General features: G+C 51.0%; 1 protein-coding gene and 1 pseudogene across 1 annotated transcript; both read right to left on the minus strand.

Annotated features, from left to right (window-relative positions):
* Positions 1 to 18,516: 18,516 nt before the first annotated feature.
* On the minus strand, positions 18,517 to 20,209 carry LOC139829192 (glutamine-rich protein 2-like). Its single transcript, XM_071815539.1, has 4 exons — positions 19,822 to 20,209; positions 19,087 to 19,251; positions 18,840 to 18,933; positions 18,517 to 18,533 (listed from the first exon to the last, which is right to left on the minus strand). Exons 1-4 carry the CDS (start codon positions 19,906 to 19,908, stop codon positions 18,517 to 18,519), a joined length of 363 nt encoding a protein of 120 aa, XP_071671640.1. The 5' UTR covers positions 19,909 to 20,209.
* A 1,368-nt stretch (positions 20,210 to 21,577) lies between these two features.
* On the minus strand, positions 21,578 to 26,145 carry LOC136108084 (coiled-coil domain-containing protein 42-like; annotated as a pseudogene).
* Positions 26,146 to 26,800: the final 655 nt, after the last annotated feature.

Genomic DNA, 26,800 nt, shown 5'->3' on the forward strand with positions numbered 1-26,800 from the left:
TCATCATCAGGACAGAGAGGAGATGAAGTGACCACCACTTGATCCTTTTCTCCAGGTGAGCTAAGAGATCTGCGAAAAGATTTTAGTCGTCGTGAAGGGGAGAATATTTTAACCTGGCTGCTCCGATACTGGGACAATGGGGCAGGAACTATTGAATTAGAAGGTGGTGAAGCCAGGCAGCTGGGATCTCTGTCAAAAGATTCCACCATTGATAGGGCAATTTCAGTAGAGTCTAATGCCACTGCTCTCTGAACCCGACTCCTGGCAGCTATGAAAGTAAGATTTCCCTACAAGGAAGATTGTATATCCAAGTTAGGGAAATGGAATACTATGGAGAGAGGTATCCAGTTCCTGAGAGAATTAGCTGTGCGAGAGACCATCTATCTAGGACCAAACAGCCAAGAGGGGACAGACCCAGATAGAATCAATTGTACACGATCTATGTGGCGCAGATTTGTACAAAGTGCACCACCTGCATATGCTAAGTCATTGGCAGGAATGGTCTGGTCAGCTAGAGGTGCACAAGAAATTAATGAAGTGATTGAGCAGCTCCGGAACTTTGAGGACAGCCTTGCTGGTTCTCTACAGGCTTGTGTCTCCGCTGTGGAGAAACTGTGTGAAAAATCTGATGACCGGTTTGAAAACCTGTTGCAAGAAATCAAAGAGCTCAGAGAAGACTCGTACCGTTCACGACCTGCACAAACCTATGTTTCAGCTGTTAGGAGAAGGCGTTTCCAATCTCGAGAGAGAGGGCAGAGACAGCCCACAAAGAGAGGTTCACTGTGGTTCTTCCTACATGAGCAGGGAGAAAACATGAATAAGTGGCATGGAAGGCCTACCTCAGAACTTCAAGAACGAGTATGTGAGATAAAAGGAAAAATTCTTACGAAGATGGTTGCTCCAGTTTACAAAAGGAGCAGAAGAGATTCTGATGCTCTTGAAGGAACCTCTAATTCACTCCCAGAGACTGTGCAAAACAGGAATTAGAGGTGCCCTGCCTCTAACCAGGTGACCCCTCTGTTGTAGGACTGCTGATGGTTGACGATCAGCAGGTGCCAATTGCTACCACGACGGTGCATCGCCGGCAATATCGCACCAATCGAGACTCTTGGATTCCTATCCAGAAGCTGATCCGTCAATTGGAAAGCCAGGGTGTGATCAGTAAGACCCGCTCACCTTTTAACAGCCCAATCTGGCCAGTGCGTTAGTCTAGTGACGAGTGGAGACTAACTGTAGGCTATCGTGGCCTGAATGAAGTTACAGCACACTGAATGCTGCTGTGCCTGACATGCTAGAACTGCAATTTGAACTGGAGTCAAAGGCAGTGAAGTGCGATGCTACAATTGACATTGCTCATGCATTTTTCTCTATTCCTGCAGCAGCAGAGTGCAGGCCGCAGTTTGCTTTCACCTGGAGGGGCATCCAGTATACATGGAATCGCTTGCCCCAGGGCTGGAAACACAGTCCTACCATCTGCCATGGACTGATCCAGACCACGCTGGAGCAAGGTGAAGCTCCAGAACACTTGCAATATATTGATGACATCATTGTATGGGGCGACACAGCGAAAGAAGTCTTCGAGAAAGGTGAGAGAATAATTCCTATTCTTTTGGATGCTGGTTTTGCCATAAAACGAAGCAAGGTCAAGGGACCTGCACGAGGGATCCAGTTTTTAGGAGTTAAATGGCAAGATGGCCGTCGTCAGATCCCAATGGAGGTGATCAACAAAATTGCAGCAATGTCTCCACCTACTAATAAAAAGGAGACACAGACTTTCTTGGGTGTTGTAGGTTTTTGGAGAATGCATATTCCTGACTACAGCCACATTGTGAGCCTCTCTATCGAGTGACTCGTAAAAAGAACCAATTTGAGTGGGGCCCTGAACAACGACAAGCCTTTGAACAAATTAAGCGTGAGATAACTCATGCGGTGGCCCTTGGACCAGTCCGAACTGGACTAGATGTTAAAAATGTGCTCTACACCGCAGCCGGAGATAATGGACTTACCTGGAGCCTCTGGCAGAAAGCACCAGGAGAAACCCGAGGTCGACCCTTGGTTTTTGGAGTCGAGGATACAAAGGATATGAGGCCAACTATACTCCAACTGAAAAGGAGATACTGGCAGCATATGAAGGAGTTCGAGCTGCTTCAGAAGTGATCGGCACTGAAGCACATCTCCTCCTGCACCTCGACTGCTGGTGCTGAGCTGGATGTTCAAAGGGACAGTTCCCTCTCCACATCATGCAACCGAAGTTACATGGAGTAAATGGATTGCACTGATGACGCAATGAGCTCGAATTGGAAGTCCCAACCGTCCAGGGATATTAGAAGTTATTACAGACTGGCCAGAAAGCAAAGATTTTGGGATGTCTCCAGATGAGGAGGAAGGAAAACGTGCTGAAGAAGCACCACCATATAATACGCTTTCAGAGACTGATAAGCAGTATGCACTGTTCACAGGTGGATCCTGTCGTCTTGTAGGAAAACATCGAAGGTGAAAGCTGCTGTGTGGAGTCCCACACGACAAGTTACAGAAGCCACTGAAGGACAAGGTGAATCCAGTCAGTTTGCAGCAGTGAAAGCCATCCAGCTGGCTTTGGACATTGCTGAACGAGAGAAGTGGCCAATACTTTGTCTCTATACTGACTCATGGATGGTAGCAAATGCCTTGGGGGGGTGGCTACGGCAATGGAAGAAAAGCAACTGGTAGCGCAGAGGTGAAACCATTTGGGAACCACGCTGTGGCAAGACATTGCTGCTCGGCTAGAGAGCCTGCCTGTGAAAGTTGGTCATGTAGATGCTCATGTGCCTAAAAGTCAAGCCACCGAGGAACATCGAAACAACCAACAAGCAGATCAAGCTGCTAAGATTAAAGTAGCTGAGGTGGACTTGGACTGGCAACATAAAGGTGAACTTTTCCTAGCTCGGTGGGCCCATGATGCTTCAGGGCATCAAGGTAGAGATGCAACATACAAATGGGCTCGTGATCGAGGGGTGGATTTAACTATGGACACTATTTCACAGGTTATTCATGAATGTGAAACTTGCACCGAAATCAAACAAGCAAAACAGTTAAAACCTGTATGGTATGGGGGGCGATGGTTAAAGTATAAGTATGGAGAAGCTTGGCAGATTGATTATATTACACTTCCACAAACACGTCAAGGTAAGCGTTATGTACTTACAATGGTGGAAGCAACCACTGGATGGTTGGAAACATATGCCGTACCTCATGCTACAGCCCGAAATACTATCTTGGGCCTTGAGAAGCAAGTCCTTTGGTGGCCGGGTACGCCAGAAAGAATTGAATCAGACAATGGTACTCATTTCAAAAACAGCATTATAGACAATTGGGCCAAAGAACATGGTATTGAGTGGGTATATCATATTCCATATCATGCACCAGCCTCTGGGAAAACTGAAAGGTACAATGGTTTGTTAAAAACTACACTAAAGGCACTTGGTGGTGGAGCCTTTAAAAACTGGGATTCACATTTAGCAAAAGCCACTTGGTTGGTCAACACTAGGGGATCAACCAATCGAGCCGGGCCTGCCCAATCAGAAATTCTATGGACTGTAGAAGGAGATAAAGTCCCTGTAGTACACATGAAAAATATGTTAGGAAAGGCAGTCTGGGTTACTCCTGCCTCAGGCAAAGGCAAACCTATTCGTGGGATTGTTTTTGCCCAGGGACCTGGCAGCACCTGGTGGGTGATGCTTAAGGATGGAGAAGTTCGGTGTGTACCTCAAGTGGATTTGATTTTAGGTGAAAATATGCAATGCTGAACTGTATGATGTGAATTGCCGCACTAACAATGTTTAATAAGTGTCTTTCAGATCAAGACAATGGTGATGAAACCAGCGCTGGCTTCTTCGAGTGGCGCCCGACACCTTCTTCGAAGTTGGTGTCCTTAACCCACAAACAGTGGTCATGAGATGCACTTGGACCATTTTTCCTGCCCTGGGAGACTGTTGTGACAAAATGAACTTAATGAACTTTTCAAAGGATGGTCCACTGATTAATTACTCCCGTGTATATATGTACATATGTATATATATACAGTAGTAGTGATTAATTAGATTGTATTGATAGATTGTATTGATAAGGTTTAAGTATTCAGTGAAAGGCATATTATAAGGGGTGGAATGTCCTTGTTTTGTTAAAAACAAGTTTCTCTTTTAGTGAATTTGCCTGTCAGCTAAAGCCTTCATGTTAGCTGCATTTTCCTGGAGAACCCAACACATGTTTTGGTTACACCCAGCAATGGAATGCAAACTTATTTATAAGCACGGATGGACATCTCGCGAGAGGGGCAACGAGAAAACTGATGACCGAGAGACTGACCGACGGTGAATAACATTCCATTCACATGAATACTTCATATAGAAGTGGGAGATCACGAGGATCTCATCCCTTTTCCTTCCCTTTTTCCACATGGCTGACATTAGGAGAGGACCTTGCTGGTCGTCCCTGTGAACTGAGGCCTAGTGAGAGACTGAATCCAGCTCCGGTTGGCTACAGAGCCTAATCCAGGACTTTGGGTGCTGGCTCTGCAGTTGCTGAGACTTACAAGGTTGGTTTTGTATATTTTGTATTATTTTCTCTATTCTTATTAGTATCATTAGTAAAACATCTTTAACTTTTCCAACTCTCTTCTCTCTGTCCTTCTTTCCCTCCCAATCGCCTGTCCTGAGTGTGAAGGGGGGAGAAGGAGGGGCAAAAGGGGGAAGTGGGGGGAGAGGAGGTTAACAATACATCTGCCAGGGTTTGATTGTCACCCCACAATCCTAACCCTCGACAGGCTGGGACAGAGAAAAGGATGAGAAGGAAATAAGGCAAGGCAAGGCAAGGCTAGGCCAAAGGACATTTCCTTGGTTACATATTTTGTACCACATTCATTTTGAGATGAGGAGGAAAGCCATCAGACCTTATGGATTAGGCCCAAACAGAAACACCGGCTACTTGAGACACTTAGACAAGGCTAAAACACAAAGATCTCTCCATAAGGATGGTTTTTATACTCTACTTCCACAATCTGCTGGCAGTACAAAAGAATAAGCGGCAGATCTACTTAGGCTGAGTCATGGTGGTTTGCTCCTAAGACCATGCATACCGTGGGAATATTTCAGCATTTCTGCTCTGGTTTTCAGTGTATTACACCAAAACACCCACCTGATGACATCATTTCAAGAGCAAAAGCAGCAATTTGCAGAATTCAGCTTCTTTGGGGAACTGAGAAATTGCTGAGCTGACACCAAGTCCTGCTGTGTCTCTGTCACCCGCAGAGTGCCCGCATCCTCACCACGGTAGCGGGCATTGTGACAAAGGTTCTATGTCAGCTGGGTGTGGTAGCCGAGTGCCCCCTAGGAGAGGGGGAGCCTGTCAGACCCGGGCCTGTCACTGCCTGCTGTCCCCCCTGTCACCAGCGAGGCCTCTGAAAAGCTGCAAAAACATCCCCAGACTTGAGTCCAAAGTGGCCAAAAGTCTCCAAGAGACAAGTCGGAAAGAAGGATATGGAACAAAGGGAGAAAGCGAAGGGAGCAAGGCAAAGGGAGGGAAGAGGAAAAACTAGTGCCGAGCTGCAGGACTGAAATGGAGGAGGTTTTGCACTTTCTTATGATACAGTTCTATAGGTGGCTTCAAGCCTAGACAAGATGATTTCACGTTTTTCTTCTGGAGTTATGCATTTGCTGTTCCTTCTTTCTTCTTGTTCTATTAGCAGGAGTCATTTTATCTGAGCATGGCAGTGGTCCTAAAGGCACTTGCTTTGATAGAGCTGTCTCAATAAGGTGTTGAACAAGTCCTCGCAGACACGGAATGATGTAGCACGCTATAGAAATCAGTGCTTCTGTTACTACGATTAAAGAAGTAATTTCTCTCAATTTTCTAAACCAAGATTCTAACAATCCCATGAGTGGACTATCTATACCTGAATTCTCAGCCAATTCTTCTGCTGAAGTTGTGGTTAGACATGTATCACCTTTTTTTGCCAACATCGTATCTGGGACCATGTTATTTTCCCATGCCATTCTACTAGTAGCATCTAATTGTTTGGTGATTCCTTTAACTGCTTGTCTAGTATAACTTATAAATAAATGTTATTTATCCCGTCTACATTCTTGTTTGTAGTTACCTACCAAAACAAAACGGACTCAGAACCCGCAGCTAACTTGACTTCTTGCTTTGTGTTCCTTGGGGACTCCTCTGGGGACCCCAATCTAATTGAAATAAACCCTGTCATCAGAGGAAAGCCCTAAACTCCTTTTTCTGTTGCCCTGATGGATCACAGTGTTCAAATGCCAGGGTAAAAGGAATTTCCAATTGTACGGCGTCACAGGTACCTTCCCAGTGGGGGATAAAATGGAATGAAGTGTCATCTTCCCACAGTACCACCAAAGATCCACTCAAGAAGCATTTGAGGACATATGAGAACCAACTTCCCGTGTCTCTGCATATCTACTCATGTTCCTAGGAACTTGGTATCATTCCTGCCCCGTCGTGAGAGACAGGCAGTATGATTTCCAATTATTCCTGAAAATGCCAGGGGAATTTTGATATTTTTCCCTGCAAAACTGGAAATAGTAGGGAGAGAGTATGACATGACTTATTTCTCCATGCCGTAGAGTCTTGGCATAAGGCTAAGATGCACTCCATCCCCTGTCAATCTTCGCTCCACCCCAGAGGGAAGGGTACCACTTGGGCCACAGGCCTTCCTGCTGCACAGGCATAGCAATTGCTCTTGTTTAGGCTTTGCACCATATATTTGATCCATTCTACCCAGGCATTTGTACCTCCATATATTTTGAACCTTCCCAGGGCATCTTTTCTACTAATGTGTATTTGTGATCCATAAACCCCACTTACTGAATGATCTGCTCTCTGTCTTGCAATTAGCAAAGGGTTGCACTGCAGAGACTCACATCCTGGGAGAGATTGTCCTTTAGATAGGGTAATTTTTCTTTTCAACTCTATAACTGTTCATTGCTCACTGTCCATCCCCTAAACTCTGTGGTCCAAATAACACTGTACCAGGAGGGGCAATGAGAGACAGCAACAAAAACTGTGCACTTATTTAAATCATCCTTAGACTCAGTCCCCTTGGACATGTTTCTTTTCATAACAATTCTCTTTAGCTCTGTACATCCCCACAGTTAAGGATGTGGCAATCATCTACTCAAATTGTTAGGGAACCTTCAGTTTCAGTGATGTTTGTTAAGTAACCCATTTGTAAATTCTACATACACAGGATTAACAATCCCCAAAAGTTTCATTTCATTTTCATCTCTGTATCTTTAGTCGAAGGGGGTCATCAGTTGTCAATACTTGCCACTCGTCATTGTCCTTTGGAGGTTCGATTGGCTCTTTAATGCGTGTCTAATGAGTCCACCCTTTCTCAGCTGGTCGTACCACTGTCTCGGTGAGCAGCAGAACTTGAAATGCTCCTTCCCAATCTGGCTGAAGCTTCCGTTTCTTTCCAGGATTTGACCAGGACCCAGTTTTCAGGCTGAAACTTGTGAGCTGCAAACTCGAAAGGCAGAGTTTGTGCCAGAAGGCCTTGTGCCTGAGAGAAGATAGGCAAGACAACCCGAGTATAGTTTTTGAGAAATAAATCCTTAGTTTCAAACTGTGGAGGTCCACCTATTATTAAACTTTTGCTACCACTGCTGCTGCGGCAGTGCTCAGGAGGAAAGCTTCTCCCCATCTGGCAAGGTGATCAACCAACACTAGTATGTATTTAATTCGACCAGCTACAGGCAAATCACCTTGAATATTTTGAGAGAGTTGTAAACTTGGACCCTGCCCTCCTGCAGGCTGCTTTTTAAGTGCCTTTTTATTTATTCTTTTACAAACCACCCATCTTTCACAAATTTGCTTGGCTATAGTATAAATTCCCGTATTACGTCACACATTGCTTGTGTTCCCCAATAACTCTCCTGATGTAGAGTCGCTAATACCTCCCTCATGATTTGCTTATTTAACATTTCTCTACCATCTGGGAGTACCCATTTCCCACTCTGTTCCCTGGCTCCTAATTCTTGGAGGACTTCTTCTTATTTTTCATCAAAAACTGGAATTTCCTGTGAGGCCAGGACCTCAAGCGTGAGATAACTTACAGTTATTACTTCAGGTTTTAAGGCTGCTTCTCAGGCCATTTCATCTGATAACCAATTTCCCCTGACACAAAAGGAGTTTCCCCTCTGATGTCCTAATGGACATCATGTACTACAGCCACTTCTATTGGTGACATCAGATTATGTAACACTTGTCCAACTGGTTCTTCCCGAACCAATTCTTTTCTTTTGCTATTAATTAGACCCCATTCTTCCCAGATTTTCCCAAAGGTGTGCACTACTCCAAATGCATATCTAGAACCATTACAGATGGTACCTTCTTTTCCATCTAACACTTGCAGTGCCTGATTGACAGCGTATAGCTGGCATGTTTGAGCTGACCAGTTATTAGGTAACCTGCCCGTTTCTTATTTCACCACTCACACCTTCAACGATGGCACACCCATTGTGTCTTTTCCCCTGAATTATCCCTGAAGTCTCATCTATGAGGAGGTGCAGCTCATTGTCATCTCTCCACAGGAAAGTAGCAGGGTTTAATTTCCTGCTTTCTTTCACCAGAAGAGCGGTGACTGCTGCAGTTTGCACACACTCAAGACACTGGGTCTAAGAGCTTAGATAAGTGTGCCACTGGCTGTCGCTTCCCCCCAGCCCACTTGCTGGTGGAGCAGTGTGGGAGGCAGAACAGGCCACCCTGTGCAAGCATTGCTCAACAGTACCAAAAACATCTCTGTATTATCAACACTGTTTTTAGCACGAATCAAAAAACATAGTCCCATACTAGGTACCACAAAGAACATTAACTCCACCCTGGCCAAAACCAACACAAACTTCCAGGTAATAGAATAGCTCTCAAATTTTCTCCTTATCACCCCCCCAGGCAGTAACTGTGCTTCCACACCCAGAGCCTGTAAAACATTTTTCTCTAATAAATAAGCTGGGGAATCTTCCACTAATATATTCCTTCCCCATACACTTTTAATTCTTATTATCACAGATAGGAATTTATTCATAATTGTCTCTCCTTCCTCCCTGCTACCCCATTTATTACAACTCTTTCTTCAGTTTTAGATCTTTTTAGGGTAGAATTTAGAAGGGATAGGGTAGCTTCTGTTTTTACTAAAAACTAGACCTCATTACCTCCTACTTTACCAATTACATGCCCCTTTGCGATTTAAACAAGTTGCCCCACAAAAAAGAAACACCACAAATATTTTCAGCCCCTCTGATTTTCCAAAGTGTATTGAGTTTTCTTCCTTTAGTCATTTCTAACAGTTGCCGTCCTCGGGGTAAATATCCCACATTTCCACAATAATAGCATTCCATTTTCTCTCATTCTCTCACTTGTATCACCGACTTCAGTCTAAATCTTCTCACTCTGGTGCTGCCAGGCCTTCAAGGAGAAGACAAACGACATAGCCCGCTGGTGGAGGGAACTCCATGCCAAGAAGGACCAGCTGAAAACCTACATGGAGAAATCTTTGAGGAGGTTAAAGGTACGCCTGCTCCTGATCAGCTCCGCTGACGTGACCCTGAGGCACAGTGCCACCTTCTCCCCTTCTCTCTCGATCCCCATCTTCCCTTAAGAGTTGGATTTCCTCACATAATCAAATCCCCAGGGTGCCAGGGAGTGCATCCATGTAACACTGGAGGGCATTCACATGTACATCCCCCCGCTTCACACTTCTTTCCCTACACACACACATCTGCTGCTGGCTGTACTGCAAAATAACTGTAGCAATCCCAGGGTAAAGCCCAGCAAAAGCAGTAAGGACAACAAAGAAAGTCGGGGAGGGAATCAAGAGGTTATACAGAAAGCAGAGACCAGCTCTGCAAGCACCTTAGTTAAATTACTCCCAACCGTAGCTAAAATTCCCAATTTTTCAATACCTCAGCCCAGGACGTCCCCTTTTCTATGCCGAGTTTTATTTCCCATCACTAAAAAATTCAGGGAGACCCTCCCGTTGAGCCACGAGGTTCAGAAAGGACCTCCTTGCTTTCTAAACTCCTTCAGAGAGGAGTTTAGGTGCGGCTGGATCCAGTCCTAGTCTCAGACTTGGTCAATGGTTTATGTATTAAGGATATTTTCCCATTCTCAAAAGAGACTTCAACCCCCTTTTATGTGCCCTTTACACTGATCAGGCCACACACTTTACACTCATAAACATGCTGCAGCAAGGGACGGACTGGAACCCACCCTGGTATGGAGGAAGATTTAAACCCCCTACAGTTTGTGTTTTGCTTTGGTTTTTGGTTTTTTTTTTATGTACCAATTAAGATCATAGCATAGCCAATTGTCATCGGATCCGTATTTTGGTCAGAATACCTTCCGCTCTATTATGGGCTATTTTTTCCAGACAAAACACAATACTTTATCATTTTCTATTTATCCTTCCTTTTTGTACATCACAAGTTTCCCCAATACCTTAACATCCTCCCTAAAGGACTGTATGGAGGAATGTTATCATTTTTCCTTTACATTCCCCATTCTGAGTCCTGAGGCCCCTCCTTCTGCCTCACCCCTCCTCTCAGAATGCCCCCGACCACCAAGGTAATACTTAACAGTCTGTGAGAAAGATGGGAGGGTGCTGGGGCATGGTAGGGGTGTCGAGGTTTTTAGGAGGGCAACAATGGGTAGGTGAGTGGCTCCGGGTGAGGGCGGCCACGTCACGCTCGCTCTGGTGCTGCCAGGCCTTCAAGGAGAAGATGAACGACATAGCCCGCTAGTAGAGGGAACTCCATGCCAAGAAGGACCAACTGAAAAGCTACATGGAGAAATCTTTGAGGAGGTTAAAGGTACGCCTGCTCCTGATCAGCTCCGCTGACGTGACCCTGAGCCACAGCGCCACCTTCTCACCTCCCCTGGGGAGACAGTCTTGGGCCAGCACTTCTGTCCAAGCCTCCCTTGAGCCTGGCGGGGTGAGGAACAGGACTGGCAGGGCATGGGGGTTTGTACTGCAGATGGGGAAAGCCCTGATAGCGCTTGGGCAGCAGGGAGCTTGTCCAGTACCAGTGTGATCTCCTGGTGGGGGAAACATCACTAGGAAGATGATCAGCTGCGAGTCCAAGCTCTGAAGAAAGCCGTGAGAGAAAGAGAGGAGAAAACACGAAAGGAGATGGAGCTTTTGAGGGCTAAGAAGAAACTCGAAGCCCTGAAAAAGGAACACCAGAAGCTCAGCAACCAAGTGCAGAAGCACTCCATCTTCAAAAACTACCTGGTGAAGATCTCCCCACAGGTGAGTTTGGACATGAGAGACAGATCATGGCCTCAGGGAGGGCTGTATGTGGATGTTAAACCTGGAGGAGATAAGGCAAGTCCAGGGAAATCATGACACTTGGTCAAACCCAGAGACCTCAGGTGGGATGGGAGGAGGTTCCCTGCAAGCCAGGTGAGCCAAGGAGACCAGAGGGAGGGGAGGAAAAGCAGAAAAGGAGATGAAGGCTTGAGAAAACCCAAGAAAAAGTGTTAGAAGGGGGAACAGCACAGAGCTGAGGGGCATGGGGACCCCTTTGTGTCACTGTTTCACGTGACATGGATGGTTTGGGAGAAGGGCCAAGCTACCCGAGAATGGGAGCCCAGACAGCTGTCGGGAAAGCTGAGCCCTCTCTCAAGGGTGTGCGGGCGTCCCTCCCTGCATCGCTCGCACTCCTGCGGCCCGGCTGCCCCACTCCCATGGCTGGGTGACTTGGCCCTGGCAGCTGCACTTGTGCTTTGTTTCCTATCAGAGCACTGGGGGGTGGTACGACATCTCCCCTTGCTGCTGGCAGTGGCAGCTCTGGGACCGGCACAATGGGGCCATCAAACAGGGAATGTGGCGACGCTCACAAACCAACTGGGGCAGCAGGCTCGCCAAGAGGGGAAATCTTTCAGCTGGGGGAGGTGTTGTCCCTGGTCAGGACAGGGTGCCAAACAGCACGGGACTTGCAGTCATGAGGGGAGGGCAGGGGCATTACTAAACCCAGGATCCTTGTGCTGCAGTTTGAAGACATCCAGGACGTCATTTCCCGCTACAAGCTGCTGGTGAGGACGCGCAAGGACCTGCAGCAGTCCCAAGAGAAGGACAGGGAAATGATGGAGCAAGCCAAGGTGCTCCTGGATCAGTATGAGGCAGAGAAAGCAGCTGAGATCCTGCAGTGCCAAAATGAGCTGGAGCAGCTCCAACGACGTTTTGCGCAGGCTCAAAGTGATGTCCGCTTCTGGGTGAGGAACTGCGGGATGGGCAGGGGAAGATCTCCAAGGCCTGGCTGGGTGAAGCCACAGGGTCATGGCAAGGCACAGTGGCAGACTTTGTAATTGGAGGAGATGCCTCATTTCATCCCTGCAGCAGGGGGCTGCAGAATGACAAATGACAGACCAGGTCTGGAGCAGGTTATGTCAGGGCTTAAAACAAGTCCAACAGTGACCCAGTTGGTGGTCATCTGGGCTGTACCAAGGCACATGAATGTGTAGAAACGCGCGCAGCTCTGCTGGCTTCTGTTCCCTTTGCATCACTCTGAGGGGGCCTTGCCAAATTCCCTTCCTGGATACTCCAGGCTGCAGGAGTTGAGTCCCACCAGGCAAAGCTGGAAAGCGCGTGGTCTGGGCGAGTGGTGGTGGGATGCGCTGCCCCCAGGGTGTCAACTATCGGGGTATCTGGAGGACCCACTAGAACGAGGGGTGCAGGAGCTGGCAGAGAGATGGGGCTGCTCAAGGAGCAGCTGTGGTAGTTCCTGGATCTGCTTCCACCACACCAAGCTGAACCAGCTCCAGCATAGCCCTGGGTAAGGACAGGTTCTTCCTAGCAAAACGAAGGAGTGCGGAAGCCAGGCTCTCCAGCACTGAAGCAGCATCTTTGCTGGGACATATCACCATGCTGTCTGTCTGATGGGCTGATGAGGGACAGACGCTACAATATGTGGATGGCATTCCTACTGAAAACGCTCAAAAGTGGTTTATGGACGGAAACAGCCAGCCCTGAGGTGATCTGGACCTTTGCCAAAAATCCTTTCACACAAAAGGCAGAGATAATTGCCCTTACTCTGCCCTGGAACTAGCTCAAGGTAAAACTGTTAGCATCTATACTGACTCCAAGGATGCTTTCATGGCTGTGCATGTGCACAGAGCAATTTGGAAAGAAAAGGGACTTTTGAACTCTCAAGGCAAACAGATCAAGCATGCGGAGGAGATATTGGAACTACTGAAGCAGTTCAACTTCCTAAGAAAACGGCAATCACGCACATTAAGGCGCACCAGAAAGTGAGCTCGGAATCGGAAAAGGCTGGTGGACAGAGAGGCAAACCAAACGGCTCAGCACAAGGTAAAAACACAAAGTGCTCTCGTCCTTGGCGGGCAGGTCTCTTTAACAGGTAAGCCAGAGTGTACTAAAGAGAATTGAAACTCATCGTAGATTTAGAGGAATCACATCATAAGGAAGGGTGGGTTCACACCCCCCAGGGAAAACTTACCACCCCCTCTCATCTGGTTTGGCCTTTAGGAAGGGAAGAACAGAAGAAGGGGCCTTGGGGACTAGAACCACTACGCAAACATTTAATTAGGGAAAACAGGAGCTAGAGATTTGTCTGTCACGGTGGAAGGGGTGACAGCGGTGTGATCTTTGCCTCCAAATAGGGAACGGGAATGGGCCTGGACCACAATGGCAAACTGATTGTTCAGAACTCCCAGGAAAAGGGGGGTACCGATATTTGTTGGTATTAACTGATGATTTTTTCAGGTTGGCCAGAAGCGTTCCCAACCAGGACAGCAAAAGCTTAGGAGGTGACTAGAACACTGATACACAAAATAATACCAAGGCTTGGAGTCCCAGCTGTTAGATCCTCTGATTGAGGGCCACATTTTACTGACGAGTATGTGAAGTCTTTTGCAGAGAACTTTGAAACCATAATAGGAAGGTCCATTTCAAGACCCCCTGACTGCTACCAATATTAGAGAACAGAATGCCTGGATTCGCCATTCTAGAGTGAAGAAAGCCTGCGAAACACCATGGAGGGTAACCCGGGTGCAACCTGGAAAACTCTGTTTTTCACAATCACCTTTTGGTCCTTCTGGGGGACCAGCCTGGGTGGTGCTTCCCACATTGGGAAGAAGAAACCCAAAAGAACAAACAAGTAGAATTTTTGGTAGATATGGGGGCAACACTAATGAAAACCATGATGGGAGGGGCCTTTTTCTTGTTTTGTTAACTACAGAATCAGCCTTTTGGAGGGCAGAGAAAAGATGGACACACGTCTCTCAAGCTAAAGGACCCCTGACGGAAGAAAGAACCTTGAAAGTATCCCAAGAACCGGGCGAACTGAAATTCAATTTGACTTGGGGTTGTAAATGGACTGTGGTATAAGCATATCCACAAAGGGAACTTACCAACGGGATTGTGTAATAAATGTCTAAGAATAGAAGATCAGGAAACCAGAGCTCGGTTGAGGATTCTAGTTGCCACTGGAAGAATAGAAAAAAAATAGCCAAGAATGGTGGGAGGTATTTACTGAAGGGGTGAATGGGAATTTAGAGAGTCCACCAGTGATGAAAAGAATAGAGTGCAGACAGAGAAATCAAATTCCGTGTTGCTCCTGTTGTTCCTAGGAAGTGAAGGCCAAGAGTTGGGAAACGATAATCGCCAAGCTAACGACAAAAATAGAAAAGGCGGGGACACGGCCCTCGCTGCCGAGAAGACAACGAACTCGGCTGCCGGCTGCAACCTGCTTGGCCAGAGAGCGTGGAAACCTGGACCTGATCCTCTTGCCAGGAGCGGTGACTTATTGTTCCCAACTTAGCCTGGCTGATCCCTGTACCAAGTGCTACAAGCGTGTGAGAATAGGAAGACTAACCCAGTATGTTCTACATTATCACACTCGTATTAATTCTGGATGTTATGATAGAACAAAATTGGAGAAGTGTGAAATCCAAGGGCAGAAATTATGGGTAGCACCTAACCTAGAGAAAGGTGGACTCGATGATGAATGGCCTGCACAAAGAGTATTTGAATACTATGATCCAGCCACATGGGCCCAAGATGGAAACTGGGGATCCCATACCCCTATATATATGCTAAACCAAATTATTCGGTTGCAAGCAGTGGTTGAAATAATAAGCAACCAGACAGCTGAGGCACCGAATCTCATAGCGAGACAATTGTCTCAGACCAGAGCTGCAGTGTACCAAAATCAGGTAGCTTGAGATTGTCTTTTAGCTGAAGAGAGGGGGGCGTCTGTGGGAAACTGAATACTTCGGAGTGTTGTTTGGGAAGAGATGACAATGGGGAAGCCATAATGAAAATAGCAGAGGAGATAAAACGCGTTGCACATGTACCAGTACAGAAATGGAATTCTATACTTACTAGTAATTGGTGGGGTAACTTATTTGGGGGAGCCTGGTGGAAGAAAACAGGCTTCATGATAGTATGTGCATTTCTGGGATTACTGTTTGTGCCACGTATGACCCCGTGCTTTGTTCGGTTAATACATTCAGTAGTCCAAGCCATGCAAATCTCAGGCATGCCTATAGATCCTGAAATGGCAGCAAAAGGAACGGGGTATAAACTAATGATTTTAAAAGATAACACCAAACTGGACCTGGCCATCGCACTGGGAAGAAGAAACCCAAAAGGAAAGCGCTAGGAACTGCAGTGAGCGGGGTCACCACGCCAAAGAGCGCGAGCTCCCGCTGCAGCCCAACAGATGCCATTGCTGCCGGGGCACCAGCCACCCGGCCATCAGCTGCCCCAGAAGAGCAACACGAATGTTTTGTTCAACATGAGAATTTGTTTGTTCTTTGAGGGAGAAAGATAAGTCTTCTCCTGTCGAAGCAGCCTTCTTACTTGTGGTCCGAGAAAAGGTTAAATAGGGAATCATCACGTTAGTACAAGAATTTACTAACCTTCCCGAAAGGGGGGGAACTGATAGAGGGAACTAACTAACTAACTAACCCATTATGTTAAGAAAAAACAGAACCTCGTCGAATGCCAAGGTAAGAGGTTTTACAGCATCTAGATGTAAACTTGAGAACATGAGATAACGAAGATTTACAGCAAAAGGGGGGAATCAGTCTGATTTCAATCGACTTGGCAGCTTGGGTTCCAGTCCATTCAACATAATGAGCCAAAGGTAAAGAGTTCACTGTGACGAGGCTGAAGGAGCCTTCATCCAAAGACCCCTCCTCAAGACCACCAGATGGCACTGCGCAGGTGCAACAGGGAGGGGTCAAGGAGGAGACTATGGAAATGATCACCTGGGACTCATTTTAAGAAGAAGTGGGAAAGGTTATGAATATGTAGAGGCGTTCCTGGGGTCATTATGAATACGTAACACCTTACTGTATTTAAACACACCTCATATTGTTAGAAGTTGCGCATGAACGGTGGAACGATCCCCCTTGCGCCTGACGTCGAAATGAACACACCTGCTTTATAACCTTGTGAGTTGGGAAGTTTTATGACTTTACAGGTTGTAAAGTTGTTTCCGCTCACCATCACGGCCAGAGAGTCCTGCAGCCCCGGCGCAGCTCTGAAGCGAGAAACAACAGATGTAGAAGGCAACCCCAGCTCCTGCAGCATCCTTTTCTTACTCCTGCAGTGATTACCGCCCCTTAAGGGGTGGGGAGGAGGAGGAGATCCCTTCGGTACCTGCAGTCTGCTGGTTCACTGCTGGGGCGCAGTGCTAGGGGCGGGAAATATGAAAATAAACCGGAGCAGCAGCGCTCCTGGGGTGGGGGGTGTTCCCTGCAGAGCATCCCCCCGGGAGCCGGGCCTCGGCTCAGCCCGACCCAAACCCGCCCCACGCCCACCCGGCGGAACCTCAGGAACCAGGGGACAAGTGACCCCAAGATGGGGGTGGCCGGGCAGAGAACGGGTTCCCTCTGGCTGGGAAAGGGGGATTGAGCTGAGGGGGAATGGGAGGTTTGGAAAAGGGGAAGGGGGTTCCCTGGCAGGCAGCGAGGCTGGAGGGGGGGTCCCGTCCCCTCACCCAGCCACGCGAGCTCCGCCAGGGGCTGGAGCGCCGCTCCACGCGGCCACCGTCCTGTCCGCGCGAGAGACCGCCCCGCCGCCATCTCTAGTGAGGGCACAGCGGCCGCGTTCTCCCCGCCCCGCGACAGACACCTCATCAGCCACCGCCCGAACGGCGCCGGTACCCGAGGAGGAGGACTCGAAGGACGTTAACTCCCCCTCCTCGGCGGGGTGCGCCGCCCGCTTCCCAAGAGCGGCTCCCAGAGCGACCAGCTCCCTTCCTCCCCGGCGGCACGAGGCACGGCCTCAGTGCGGCGGCTTCACTGCCCGCGCCGAAGATGGCGGCGCGACGGGAGCAGGAAAGCGTGAGGCGCTGCAGGCGTCAGGCCCGGCCCGGGAGCCCCCAGCCGCTCCTGCTCCCACGCACCCCCCCCGTTTGCTTTACATTTGTGTATCGTATATAAATGCAAGGACAAGGAGCAGCGGCACGGAGCAGGCTTCTGGGTACGAGGTGTTCCCTCAGCACACACACCCACACCCCCCCGTCCCGGGCCGCTCCGCACGAAAGGGAAGGTGAGGGAAAAACAAAAACTAAAGGCACAGAGGCGTCCTGGCTGAAGCCGAGCTGTGCTCATCTACCCTTTGAATGACAATTCCAAAGGCACATCCCCACTCACGAAAGCTGGCGGCTCCGCAGGGTCCCCAGCAGACACAACCACCGGCCGGCGGGGCGGGGGGGCCTCTGCCTGGGGAGCTCCCGCAGGGTCCGCCAGTCTGAGGACAACGCTCCGCCCACAGCCCCGCACCGAAACCGCCGGAAGCTCCCACAGCCTCCTTGTCAAGCCCAAGGGAATCCGAGCTGGGCCCGTATACGGTCAGTGCTCCAGAAGCTTCTCTGCTCCCAGGCGTTTCGTTCAACGAGGGCCCCGTCTGTCAGCCGAGGGCTGTGGGCGTGACCAGAGCACCCATCAACCGGAAGTGCCGGGCGCTTTCCTGCGGCTGCAAAGTGCTGCGACATGGGGCTGTGGGCCCCCTGGGGCGGGGCGCGGAGCTGCTGCGTCCCCCCAGTTCTGGGTCCCCCGAACCAGAGCAAAGCGCTCCCTTCCTCTGGCTGCAGACAGTCAGCCCGGCTTCTTGCACAGCCCCCTGGTTACCCCCTCACCCCGTCCCCCCATTTAGTCCCAGGGGGTGTTTCTGAAGCCCATGGACACCTCAGCCCCACCCGGGGTGCAGGATGGGCCTTTGCTGGCTCTGCCCTGGTGCCCACCGGTTTGCTGCCAGTGCTCCCGCTGGGGGGGCCCTGGGTACTGAAATAAATAACTTACGCTTTTTCTATGGATAAACAATGTTTAATCCAATCTCTTAATTGTATTCTTTAAACATTTAGAGCATAAGCAAAACAGCGCTGGGTGCGCGGGGGATTCGCTCCACCCAACACGCACACTCTTAACAATAAGAAGTGTGTTTAAATACGGTAAGGTACTACATATTCATAATGACCCCAGGAACGCCTATACATATTCATGACCTTTCCCGCTTTTTATCAAAATGAGTTTCATATAACCATCTACATATTCCCCTCCTTGACCCTCCCCTGTTCGCCTGCTCAATGTCACTTGGTGAATTTGAGGAAGGGTCTTTAGGGGTCTTTGGATGAAGGCTCCTTCAGCTTCGTCACAGTGGACTTTTTACCTTTTGCTCATTATGAAGAACTGGCTGGAACCCAAGCTGCCAAACCGACTGAAACCGGACTGGCACCCCCTTTTTGCTGTAAATCTTGGCTGTCTTGTCTCCTCAAGGTTGCAGCTGGTGCTAATCCCAGTGGCATCGTCACGCTCTGGCTGCAGCGCCTTCTGGAGCTGCCCGCTGAGGCTCTTCCACCGCTCCTCCTGCTGCTCCCGGAACGCCCCCAGCTCCCGGCGGTCCAGCTGTGGACGGGTGACACCCTCAGCCATCTACCCCAGGATGGGACATGGCGGTCCCCAGGGGGACAGCCGGGAGGGGGCACCCTCGCAAGGATGCTGCCTCAGGCTGCCAGGCCCCCAAGGTGCCAGTTCTGCGTGGAGGGGACGAGCCCTCACCTTGCAGTCCATCTGTCTCTGCAGCTCTTTCTGGAACCGGTGCCAGCTCTCCTCCTGGCCCGTCACCCGGCTCGTCACCTCCTCCATCGCCTTGTTCAGCCGCTCCTCGCACGCCTCAAACTGGCTGCGACTGACTTTGTCAGCCAGGGCGGCTTTGTCTGCTTTCTAGCAGCGGGGAAAGGCGGGAGAGCAGTGGGGACAGGATGGAGGGACAACACGAGAGGGACAAGTGGCTACGTGGCCCTGTTCACCCCATCACCCCCGTGGGGTTGCTCCCACCAGCCAAAGGCACTCGGGGTCACAGAGGGACCTGGCAAGGGACCCGCAGCCGGGCTGGAAATCCTCCCTCCCCCTGGCTGGTTCTGCCAGCCGGCACCCAAGGGACAAGGGGCGTTTGTCACCCTGCCCGGGACACCCTTGGCTGGCACCAGGGCCCCTCGAGCCCCTACCTCATCGATTCCCAGCACCAGCAGCTGCTCCTTGTCTGCTTTCTGCTTCTTGAGCCTCTCCAGGGCGTGGGACAGAGCCTCCCAAGGCAGACAGCAGCCCGTGACGCCACGGCAGGGTCGGAGCTGCCCCCCGGCCAGCCGAGCACCCCCTGCCTCCCCTCCCTACCCCATCAGAAACCTCCAGGAAAGGCATCGGGAAGCTGTGCAGGGCTGCGAGCAGGGTGGCAGGGGGACAGATCCCTTGGGGTCCCAGCCTGGGCTCTGCCTGCGGGTTACAGCCACCCACCTTGATGTCCTTCTGCTCCTGCTGGCCATCCTGCTGGAGGTTTGCAAGGGCCGAGCTGAACTTCTCATAGTCCTTTTGGAGCTGCATGATGCTGGCCTGGAGGCACTTGAGCTGCTCGTCCTGCTGCAGGGACTAAGAGGACAAGGCGGTGCTGAGCCAGGGGGTGGCTGCCCCGCGGGGACAGACCCAGGGTATTTTGGCTGGTGGCCGCGGGCTCTCAGTGCAAGCAGGACATTTGCTCCAAGGCTTTAACTCCCTTCCACGCTGCTGACTCCCACAAGCCAATTAGGGGGGCAGCGAGGGGCTCCCCCACGTTACAGCAAAGCAGAAATGTTGCTTTTTCCATGCGAGACACGGAACCTGACACACCAATGGGATGTTCACAGAGTTCGCTTTATTGTCGGACCGGGCTGGCTTTATAGCAAAGCTGCCCTGTCCACGCGCCTTACAACAACGTGATTGGTTGTAACTCGTGCTATACAATAACATGATAGGCTGCATGTACTGTCCAGTGCTCTGCACGCGTGTGTCCGGTGATTGCTCACTCATTATTACCTTCTAATGGTGCTCCTTCAGTTTCTTTTGCCTCTGGCTTCACCTCTCAGCCAGGCTGGGGACAACCCCATCCCCCCGGGGCAGGGGGGGGCTCTGCCACTACAAATGTCTGTTGGAAGCTTGGCTCCTGGATGATTTCTGCACCTCTGACCTTTGCAGAGAGATGTCTCAGGCTGTGTCACAGCAGGGTGGTTGAAGTGGAACAGAAACAAGATCCTTTGGAGTTCTCTGGTATTGCAAGAGTACAGAGCAGCGAGACATCCAGCCCTTCCATTTCTGGCTCTTGACCTAATGTTTCTCTTTTGGGCCAGGCTGAGAAATCTTTGGAAAGGCAAGAAACTGCCTCCCTAGGTTAATCTCCTTTAATGCTCGAAGCCCTGAAATCTTGATATATTTGTTCACTGATAGCAGCCTTCTGTTCTCAGACTTTCCTGGAGGATGCATTAGCCGAATCCACTGCTCTGGGCTCAGGACAGGAAAAACCACTGGAGAGAAGGGAGCAAGTATGTGATCAATGGTCTCTTTGATGCACAAATCTGTAAGCTTATGTCATTGGGTCTTTGGTGCATTCAAATGTCCTCCCTAACAGACTCTGAGCCCAGCCTGAACTCCACAGTGGGACTCCAGAGCCATTTTTAGGCCTCTTGTTTTGCATTCGTCATGTCAGCCCTCGCCATGAACAGCCAAATGCTCGGTGCAACCGCCCTGGCTGGTTCATCCTTCACCTATATCCATTCTCCACACCTTCCCAACATCTTGAGGGGGAAGGTGAGTTTTAGTACGCAGCACATGGCTGTGCAGCAAAACCCACATCTGTAGATGTGCTGGGTGGGGTGGTGGAAAATCTCTGAAGCTCTTCCAAAGCACCGGCCCCCCCTGCTGTGACGTCCCTCTTCAACATCTCAGAGCTTAGTCTGGCTGGAAGGTCCCAATGTGAACACCAGTACTAATCCTTATTTGAAGCTCCACTCCTGTCCCGGCCTGCTCTCCCTATTTTGCCTGCTTTGCTGGGACACCGTCTCCTGCAACCAGAATCCCACCTGCCAGAAAAGGCACCCCACGGCCTCTGGGGTGAAGATGCTCTGATGCTTCCAACCCTCCCAGGAAACAGAGAGACACTTCAAAATCTTTGGTTATTTTAATAGTATGAAAGGGACTCAACAACTGGGCAGGACAAAACAGCTAGAAAGGTTTTGAAACTTCACTGACATAACACAACATCCCTAGGGCTCTCTGTCCTCCTCTTGCCCTTAATGCTCGCGCTTAGCTGCTCGCCGGTGGCTCTCCATGCCCTTCCGTTTCACCTCCGTAACGATGCCTTTGAGGTCCAGGATAGACTGCTGAATCTAAGGTAGGGAAGAGAGATGGCAGAGGTCACAGCAGGGGTGGGAACAAGAGGCAGAGAGGAGCCCATTGGCCCTTTTGGAGTGCAAATTCCACCAACCAAAGTGAGCAGGAGGATGAAGGCAATTGCCCTGCTGGATCTGCACCACCACAATGGGCTTTTACAGGTGACTCAGAGGGGTGAATGAAGCCAGACTATAGCCATGGGTGGATCTGCACCCCCTGCCCCAGCCTGCCCAGCTCCCAACAGGCATCCACCCCCTGCTCTGCCTCCTGGGACGAGACAGGTTTGCCTGGTGTCCTCCGCCCATTCCCCATGCCCAAGAGACAGCCCAGGGGGAAAGGGAAGTGTCTGTTGGGCACCTTGATTTCTCTGGGCTTTCCCCCCCCTTTGGGCAGCTGAGGGTCATTACTGCTCCTCTTTCTGGGCAGGGAGGGGGTCTGGCTTGGCTCTACCATGTCCAGCTGTCTGAGGCTGTCATCCTCCGGCACAGGCACTTTGGCTTTCAGCTGCATGTTCATGCACTGGAAGAGGTTGTGGACGGCCATCTTCATAGTCGTCAGCATCAGGGCATTCTTGGCATTCCTGTTCTGGATGTCGGCCCAGCGAGCAGTCTGAGGAGGGGAGGAGAAGGAGAGACACACAGCATGGTGATATGTCCCAGCAAAGATGCTGCTTCAGTGCTGGAGGGCCTGGCTTCCACACTCCTTTGTTTTGCTAGGAAGAACCTGTCCTTACCCAGGGCTATGCTGGAGCTGGTTCAGCTTGGTGTGGTGGAAGCAGATCCAGGAACTACCACAGCTGCTCCTTGAGCAGCCCCATCTCTCTGCCAGCTCCTGCACCCCTCGTTCTAGTGGGTCCTCCAGATACCCCGATAGTTGACACCCTGGGGGCAGCGCATCCCACCACCACTCGCCCAGACCACGCGCTTTCCAGCTTTGCCTGGTGGGACTCAACTCCTGCAGCCTGGAGTATCCAGGAAGGGAATTTGGCAAGGCCCCCTCAGACTGATGCAAAGGGAACAGAGGCCAGCAGAGCTGCGCGCGTTTCTACACATCCATGTGCCTTGGTACAGCCCAGATGACCACCAGTTGGGTCATTGTTGGACTGGGAAGGAGGGAGGAGAAGGGGTGAGCCCTGGTGTGCAGATGCTGTGCAAAGGATGAAAACAAATAAAAAATCAGCAAAACCAGCTTCACTCTGAGGCCCGAGCCATGAACAGTGGAGACCACGAGATGGTCCACACTGAAGCCCCATGACAGGGATGATGCTGCAAGGAATGGTGAATGGAAACGAGTCTGACCAGGCTACACAAACCCAACAGGCGTGTGATGGAGCAAGCTTGGGGTCTGTGCCAAGGCAAACCTCCCCAAGGACTGGGTAGCAGATCTCTTTTGACTGTGAGTTCAAACAAGAAGGGAAAGATCCTGGCGGTTTTGTGAGGGCCTTGTTTTAAGCCCTGACATAACCTGCTCCAGACCTGGTCTCTCATTTGTCATTCTGCAGCCCCCTGCTGCAGGGATGAAATGAGGCATCTCCTCCAATTACAAAGTCTGCCACTGTGCCTTGCCATGACCCTGTGGCTTCACCCAGCCAGGCCTTGGAGATCTTCCCCTGCCCATCCCGCAGTTCCTCACCCAGAAGCGGACATCACTTTGAGCCTGCGCAAAACGTCGTTGGAGCTGCTCCAGCTCATTTTGGCACTGCAGGATCTCAGCTGCTTTCTCTGCCTCATACTGATCCAGGAGCACCTTGGCTTGCTCCATCATTTCCCTGTCCTTCTCTTGGGACTGCTGCAGGTCCTTGCGCGTCCTCACCAGCAGCTTGTAGCGGGAAATGACGTCCTGGATGTCTTCAAACTGCAGCACAAGGATCCTGGGTTTAGTAATGCCCCTGCCCTCCCCTCATGACTGCAAGTCCCGTGCTGTTTGGCACCCTGTCCTGACCAGGGACAACACCTCCCCCAGCTGAAAGATTTCCCCTCTTGGCGAGCCTGCTGCCCCAGTTGGTTTGTGAGCGTCGCCACATTCCCTGTTTGATGGCCCCATTGTGCCGGTCCCAGAGCTGCCACTGCCAGCAGCAAGGGGAGATGTTGTACCACCCCCCAGTGCTCTGATAGGAAACAAAGCACAAGTGCAGCTGCCAGGGCCAAGTCACCCAGCCATGGGAGTGGGGCAGCCGGGCCGCAGGAGTGCGAGCGATGCAGGGAGGGACGCCCGCACACCCTTGAGAAGGGCTCAGCTTTCCCGACAGCTGCCTGGGCTCCCATTCTCGGGCAGCTTGGCCCTTCTCCCAAACCATCCATGTCACGTGAAACAGTGACACAAAGGGGTCCCCATGCCCCTCAGCTCTGTGCTGTTCCCCCTTCTAACACTTTTTCTTGGGTTTTCTCAAGCCTTCATCTCCTTTTCTGCTTTTCCTCCCCTCCCTCTGGTCTCCTTGGCTCACCTGGCTTGCAGGGAACCTCCTCCCATCCCACCTGAGGTCTCTGGGTTTGACCAAGTGTCATGATTTCCCTGGACTTGCCTTATCTCCTCCAGGTTTAACATCCACATACAGCCCTCCCTGAGGCCATGATCTGTCTCTCATGTCCAAACTCACCTGTGGGGAGATCTTCACCACATCCTCCAGGTAGTTTTTGAAGATGGAGTGCTTCTGCACTTGGCTGCTGAGCTTCTGGTGTTCCTTTTTCAGGGCTTCGAGTTTCTTCTTAGCCCTCAAAAGCTCCATCTCCTTTTGTGTTTTCTCCTCTCTTTCTCTCACGGCTTTCTTCAGAGCTTGGACTCGCAGCTGATCATCTTCCTAGTGATGTTTCCCCCACCAATACACACACACACAGAAGGAAAGGAAGGCAAGGGCAGATGGAGCTGGGTCACCCAGCAGCACTGGGAGGAGATACACTCACAGGGGACAGAGCAGTGCTGCAGCACCCCGGGGAACATCTTCCCTCCCTGTTCAACATGGTGTGGTACAGGCCTGCCCTGGAAGTTTGCTTCCAGAGCTCCAAAATACAGACTCTGCAGCAAACTGTTCTCAGGGAGAGAAGAATCCTGAGAGTTCGCACTGTGACGGATACGGCCTCGCCTGAAAGTTCACCTCTGGAGCTCGAGACACAGACTCCGGAGTGAACGGTTATCAGGGTGCAGGCTCCTGGAGAGAAGGTCAGCAGCGTTCGGCTTGACATATTTCCCCCACGCAGTGAATAACAGCGTGAACCTGCCACCGAACTCTTCCACGTCGCACTTCTCTTTGAGACATCTAAGCATTGTTCTGCAGTAAGCAGAACCCTAAATTTCGCCCCCACAACACATGGCCACCCCTCTTGCACTGACCCTTGGCTCTTGGAGACAGGCACCTGGGACAGAACTCTGCTTTTCAGACCTACTGGGATCTGCCCTTGGGAGTCACCTGGGTGTCAACAGTGGGGACAGGCTGAGATCCTTCTTGGGGGATGTTTGGGGCCCTCAGGAGATCACACTGGTACTGGACAAGCTCCCTGCTGCCCAAGCGCTATCAGGGCTTTCCCCATCTGCAGTACAAACCCCCATGCCCTGCCAGTCCTGTTCCTCACCCCGCCAGGCTCAAGGGAGGCTTGGACAGAAGTGCTGGCCCAAGACTGTCTCCCCAGGGGAGGGGAGAAGGTGGCGCTGTGGCTCAGGGTCACGTCAGCGGAGCTGATCAGGAGCAGGCGTACCTTTAACCTCCTCATAGATTTCTCCATGTAGCTTTTCAGCTGGTCCTTCTTGGCATGGAGTTCCCTCCACCGGCGGGCTATGTCAGCCATCTTCTCCTTGAAGGCCTGGCAGCACCAGAGCGAGCGTGACGTGGCCGCCCGCACCCGGAGCCACTCACCTGCCCATTGCTGCCCTCCAACAAAACACAACACCCCTACCATGCCCCAGCACCCTCCCATCTTTCTCACCTCTCGCTTCTCCTCCAGAGCCTTTTGCACCTGTTTGGCTTCTTTCCTCTTCTCCTGGAGGCGAACAAATGGAGACAGGGAGCCCTCCTCTGTCAGGCTGTGTTTCCTGCCACACAAGTTTCCATCAAGGTTACACGCTGGGTCTGGTGCCTGGGCAGGGTGCTGGACTGTGTCCAGAGTGGGATGACGGGCCAGAGCAACCCAGCACCATCTCAGATCCCGTCTGGCAGCACGGCATCCCCAGCAGGGAACCCTCGGACAGAGCAAGGTGGGTCACAGGGAGGAACAGGGCTGGGCGAGGGAGGGAGGAGAGGAGACTGAAGCGGTGGAGATCGGGGAGTTTGCCACCGTGGGGGAAGGAGGGATGGAGGAAACAGGAGAAGAGGATGGAGGGCATGGAGGTGGGTGGAGGAGTCCCCTCACCTGAGCAAGGGCAGGAGGTTCTGCCTGTACTGCTTGAGGAAATAGGCCGGCAGGTCCTCCTCATCTTTGGCGGCCATCGCTTCAGCCACCAGCAGGGCCCAGAAAGCCCAGGTCCTCCTGGCACTGCTGCTCTACCGGGTCACCCAGGAACTGCTCTGCAAGCCTGGGAGAGACAGCCGGGCAGGGGATGAGCCCCTGGGTGCCTCTTCCCTCTGCTTTCCCAGGACCTTCCTCGCCTTGGTCCTGCCTGTGGCCACCAGCTGCTGGTGCCCAGCTGGTGTGGAATGGTTGCCAGGAGCAGCTGCATTATGCTCCAGCGGTTCCTTGGCAACCGAAGCGGGTGATGCCCGCTCACCGGCGAGGGGGACTGACCACTGTGTCCAGCACCAGGACCCTTCAGCACTGAAGGAAATCTGAACAAATGCAGATTTCTTTCCCTTCCTCTCGTTTTTCCCCATTTTTCCTCTGCTAAAATCCAGCCCCAGTGCCCTGTGCTCTCTGCTGTCTTGGGCAGGTATTTCTGCACTCCCCCCCATCCACGTCCCATGGTCTCAGAGCTCAGGGCCTGAGTTTGCTCCTTCTCTCCCCAAACACCAGATGCAAAGACACTGAAGCTGAGGTACGTCCTCAGGGATGTTTGATCACCGCACTGCCCATGGTTCCCTGTGTGGCACTGAAGTCTGTCATTCGCTAAAAAAAATAGCTCTTTTTAAAAACACTCATTTTATTTTTTC

Source organism: Patagioenas fasciata, chromosome 16 (assembly GCF_037038585.1).
Source record: "Patagioenas fasciata isolate bPatFas1 chromosome 16, bPatFas1.hap1, whole genome shotgun sequence".
NCBI classification, from domain to species: domain Eukaryota; kingdom Metazoa; phylum Chordata; class Aves; order Columbiformes; family Columbidae; genus Patagioenas; species Patagioenas fasciata.